Source organism: Natator depressus, chromosome 18, assembly GCF_965152275.1.
Source record: "Natator depressus isolate rNatDep1 chromosome 18, rNatDep2.hap1, whole genome shotgun sequence".
Lineage (NCBI taxonomy): Eukaryota > Metazoa > Chordata > Testudines > Cheloniidae > Natator > Natator depressus.
Genome location: NC_134251.1, coordinates 11,944,060 through 11,948,847, shown reverse-complemented (window position 1 = coordinate 11,948,847; position 4,788 = coordinate 11,944,060). Strand labels below are relative to the sequence as shown.

The following is a 4,788-nucleotide window of genomic DNA, read 5'->3' as shown; positions in this document are numbered from 1 at the left end:
CTGTTGCTGTTAGAAAACATTTATATCTCCTGATACTGCCAGTTTTCCTATCTACTTAAGCCAAAGTTTTCTTCTGCTAATGCAAGGTGTTATGGGATACTTAGCACAAGTCAACAGGACTATAATAAAAGTATAGGCCAATATGGGCTATATAATTGCTATATTAATGCTTAATAAAATGTATACTTAAATGCTTGAAATATGTATTGTGGGTAGTATTATCAGCATAATATATGTGTATGCTAGCCTGTGTATATTAGTCAGCATGTCCTTTTCCCCCAACACCTTTCGGGCCAGCCCTTTACCTTTACTCACCACCCACCAAGTGTGTCAGAAGGTCCAGATGTGCATGTGTGCATTTAGCTGCAGCAGGCACAAAGAAGCAGACACATGTTCCCAAGGTGTCTCTCAGCCATGCTTTATTTGTGAATGGAGTAATAAACAAACAGAGCTCAAATCATTTGAGGAAAACAGAAACCATTGACATGTGGATGTTATTTGCAATGCAAGATACAGTTCTTGTGTTCTAAAGGGGCCAGGGAAAATCTGAGGGGCCTGAATCCAGGGCTGGTAGTGGGGCTTGGGGGTTAGCAGGAAGTGAAGGTTTTCCAGAAGAAGTTTTTACAGGGGGCTTTGCGGTCTCGCTGTGATAGCCGCCCCAAAGCCAGCCGCTCCTCTTCCAATTTGCTCTCCGGGGGCTCTTCAAAGTCAGTGGAAGCTGCCTCGCGCCCTGTGTCCATCCCATCCAGGAGACCCACCAGCATCTTCAGGATCATGTCCTTCCGGGCCTTGGTCTGCTCCTGCAAGTGGAAAGCACAAGAGAGATAATGCCATCTCCTTAAGTCCCTCTGCAGGTACTGGCCTAATGCTCTCCATTCCTCATCACAGACCCCAGCTCTAACCCTTAGGACACGAGGCCATCCTGCAGTGCTAATCACCTCAAACTGGCCAATTTCATAGTGTCGAATGGGAGTCACTGGGGTCATCATGATGGGGGTGGGTTGAGGCAGAAAGGTGGGGACATTTGCCAGTCCTAGTTGGCCTCCTCCTCTTCCCTGGTTCACATCTCTTGGCCTGTGAGCCAGCAGAGGGGAGGGGGACAGCATACACAGGAGGGAAGACTAGCACAGAGGCTCTGGCATAGAGCCCTGGATGGTTCACTGAAGTGGCAGATTAGCCACTGGGCCAATGGGGCCCAAGCCCAGGGGCTCCAGCCAACTGGGGAGCCCTGGAAAAATGGGCAACCCCATGCCCCGATATGTTCCACCCACCCAGCGCTGCTCCTGCCCCTGTACCCTGACCCCATTTCCTCAGCAAGAACACGGCGGGGGGAGTACGGGACTGCAAGTGAAAGGAGTGGGGAGGGGCTCCCCATTTGCTCTGGCCCAGGGCCCCACAAATCCCTAATATGCCTCTGGTTCTCTTCTCAGTGGTCAGAAAGCCGGGGTCTCATCAGAGACAGGGGAGGTGGAAGAGAGGGACAGAGCCAGGATCCCAGTTCCCTTGGTTCCCTCTCCCTCACCGGAGGCTCCTGGCCTGAGGGCTCTCAGCACCTGTACAGCACTTGATCTGCAGACAGGCGCTAGTTAATCCCCACCCTGTTCCCAGGGTAACAGGAAACAGTCATTACCACCACCACACAGGAGAGGAAACCGAGGCACAAGGGGGAATGACTTGCTCAAGGTCACCCAGCAAGTCAGTGACAGAGCTGAGATTAGAGCTCAGGAATTTCTGGCTCCCAGACCCCGCCTGCTCAACCTGGCCAGCTGGGTGGAGACAGCAGCAGGTGTGTGTCATTATACCAGTGAACAAACTGGTTCACTCAGTTACAATATCCCCTGCTCCTCCCACCCGCCCAAAACCCAGCTAGCTGTAAATCCCCCCCGGGTTACTGTCTCCATTGCCTGGCAGTCCCAGCACCTACTTGGGAAGGGCTATGGAGGGACACACAGTGCTGAGAAGTATTATTAACATAGGGAAACTTCATGCTGAGACTCCTCTAGCCAACCATTTCCAGGAGGCCAGGATTAAGGGTGAAGGAAGGAGGCAGCAGGGGGTGGGGGCTGTAGCCCCAAATGGCTGGAAAAGCTACTTGGACCATGGAGACATGGAACAACCCACATTGCCTGCTTTCAAATAGCCTAGGGCCAGATTCTGATCTCAGTTACACCAGCCTTGATCCAGAGTAACCCAGCTCGGTTTCTTTACCCCCAGAAGAATCTCAGCGGTTGCTCCCCGCTGACGCTCCGGCTGTCCCCAGCCACGGACCTCTGGGCAAGGCTGTTCCCAAGGAGCGGCCACATTAATCCCCCTGATTCTTGAAAGAAACCTTTGTGGGTATTGACAGGGTTCTAATTATTTGCCCTTTAGACAGTCGGGGAAACTGAGGCACATAGCTGTCTGCAGCCCTAGCAAGGCCAGAAGCCGGGTGTCCCGACTTAGCCCCAGCCACAGAGGGCTGGGGGAGGCTGATTTCCCAAACCCTGCCCATCTGGCAACACGTGGGTCGCCGCTCCCTCGAGCCCTGAGCTGGGAAGCCAGCGCTCCAGCCGCCTGCTGGGTGTCCCTGTTACGTGGGCACGGGGTGCCCGCTTATCCGGGAGCCGGGCGAGACAAAGCCCTGGCTCCCTGGGTACTAGCGGAACCAGACCGCGCTGGAAGCCGGTGGCCACTGGCCCCAGCGAGGCTCCGGTGCCAGGGGGAAGGGTCCTCAAAGCCACCTTCTCCAGCCCGGTGCGCTCGCCCCTTGCTCCCACCGATGTCCCGCTGGAGAGCTCCGGGCCGCTAGAGCTGGTTATTGTTCGCGCCCCTGAGGCTGCTGGCTTCTCTGCACCGCTTCCACCGGGACATGGAGATACGCCGGTCGGTGTCTTCCTGTGCATTTGGGGGTGTATTTCATAACAGCTCATGCCTCAAACCCGGAGGTGTTTAGCCTGAGAAAGGGATCCCCATCTCTCTCCTCCAGCCACCAACCCATCCCTCCTACTGCGATCTACTCTCGAAGGGACTTTGGAAAGTTAGTAAGTCTTCAGCTCCCTTCCAGCAGCGGCATTGGACCTGCCGCTGAGAACCCTTCCTCGCACTCATTTCCACTGAGCGGCTGGTGACTGGGCTTAGCCGCCTAACTCCGCGCTTTTCCCTTCTCCCTGCGGCTTAGACTTCGGATAAAAACGTGTCGGTCACAGAGAGGGTTAACCTGTCGTTGTGGTGAGAATCCGCAGAGGAAAGAGACTTCCCCCCCTACCCCCCCCACACACAAAGGGTTAAGGCTGATCTAAGGGCCGCTCCCTGATGGGATGCTGTCCCCAGCATCTCACTGTGTGCGTCTGTCTCTTCTTCGGTCTCCTCTTTCGCTTACTCATGGAACGCGCGCCCCTCTCCAAAGCGCCCCAGAGCCCCTCTCCGAAGCATTAACATCGGACACTGATGGGGAACCACCTCTGAGGCTGAAAAAGCGCCACCGGGAACTAGACACAGGCACAAGAGGAGTTGGTGCCTTTACGGGGTACTCTGGGTCCCTTCCTTCCTCTTTTGGGCTGCTCCCCAGTTCCCAGGCTGGGAGGCGAACCTGCGAGCCGCGCTGCGGGGATGGACGCGCACCGGAGTGAGAGCTGCGCAGCTCGCACTCCGGCGCTCACAGGTGCAGGCTGGCGGAGCGCAGGGCGGGGGCAGAGCCGTGGACACAGGCTGGGAGCACAGGGCAGAGGCTGTGTCGCGGTGGTTGTACCTCCTGGGGTTTATCTACCGCGGGAACTGACCGGCGGAGGGACTAGCGGTACCATTACACTGCTCCAGCAATGCTGGCGTATCTCCCATGTGGACACTCTATTCCGGATCAAAGCGACTTTATTCTGGTGTGATTACTCCGCTTCTTATTTCTCGGTTACCCTCCTTCTTTCCTATTGCACCGGGTCCTTCCAGCATTCTTCCGCCCCCCGGGGTCCGTTCTGGAGCAGGGACAGGAGCCCACTCTAGCCTTCTGTTCTCCTACACGCCCCTTCTTCTCCTGCCCGACTCCTTCTCGCCGGACTCCCCCAGCCAGCCGCGTTTCCCCTCCCCTCCTTCCCCTCTCTCCCGTTCTCGTTTGCGGCTAGCACGGACTGTGCTTTCACCGACCCCTCTGCGGTCTGCCCTCAGCCCTGGCCCCCTCCCCGCTAATCAGGCGCCCAGCCCCACGCGCCGCAGCTCCGGAGGGTCCAGGAGCACAGAGCGCCCACCGGGGTGGCCCCCGCGGTCCCCTCTGCCCCGCCTCCCGTCCCGGGGTGCGCGATACTCACCCTGCTGCTCGCCACGGCGGCTCTCTCCTCTCCGGGCAAGGCGCTGGCTCTCACGCTCCACGCCACCAGCAGCACGGACACCAGGCTGGCCACCAGCTGCATGATGGATCGGGCACGGCTGGGCGGGGGGAGCTGTCTCTGGGCTCTGATCTGCCACAGGCAATGGCTGCAGCCCCTTTTATAGCCCGCTCTGGAGCCCTGCAGGTGACGCAAACAATCCAGTCCCTATCAAAGGCGAATTAGACTTTGGAGGGGTGTCAACACTTGGCTGCTGGAGCGGGGCCCTTCAGCGCCCGGGGGCTTTCCAGGTGCCCCTGCTGCAAAGACTTGTGTGGGGGGAAGGGGAGGGAGCAGGGGGCTGGGACCAAAGTAACCCACCCTCAGGTCTGCAGCTGCCCTGTCTAGGTGGGCTGCTCCTGGTGTCCTAGACGCTGCAGGCCAATGGCCCCTCCAGTCCTGTAGCCTGTGGCCAATGTGGGATGCTGCAGAGGAAGGGGTCAAAGCCCCCTCT

General features: G+C 57.7%; 1 protein-coding gene across 1 annotated transcript; it reads right to left on the bottom strand.

Moving 5' to 3' along the window:
- Nucleotides 1–408: 408 nt before the first annotated feature.
- On the bottom strand, nt 409–4,454 carry CORT (cortistatin). The gene is made up of 2 exons (XM_074975306.1): nt 4,278–4,454; nt 409–800 (listed from the first exon to the last, which is right to left on the bottom strand). Exons 1-2 carry the CDS (start codon nt 4,377–4,379, stop codon nt 588–590), a joined length of 315 nt encoding a protein of 104 aa, XP_074831407.1. The 5' UTR covers nt 4,380–4,454; the 3' UTR covers nt 409–587.
- Nucleotides 4,455–4,788: the final 334 nt, after the last annotated feature.

What these genes read in the sequence shown, in the direction of transcription:
- CORT (XM_074975306.1), bottom strand. Translation starts at nt 4,379, where the DNA reads ATGCAGCTGGTGGCCAGCCTGGTGTCCGTGCTGCTGGTGGCGTGGAGC. An exon ending in CCGCCGTGGCGAGCAGCAGG is followed by an intron (nt 801 to 4,277) that starts GTGAGTATCGCG and finishes TTCCACTTGCAG; the next exon opens with GAGCAGACCAAGGCCCGGAA.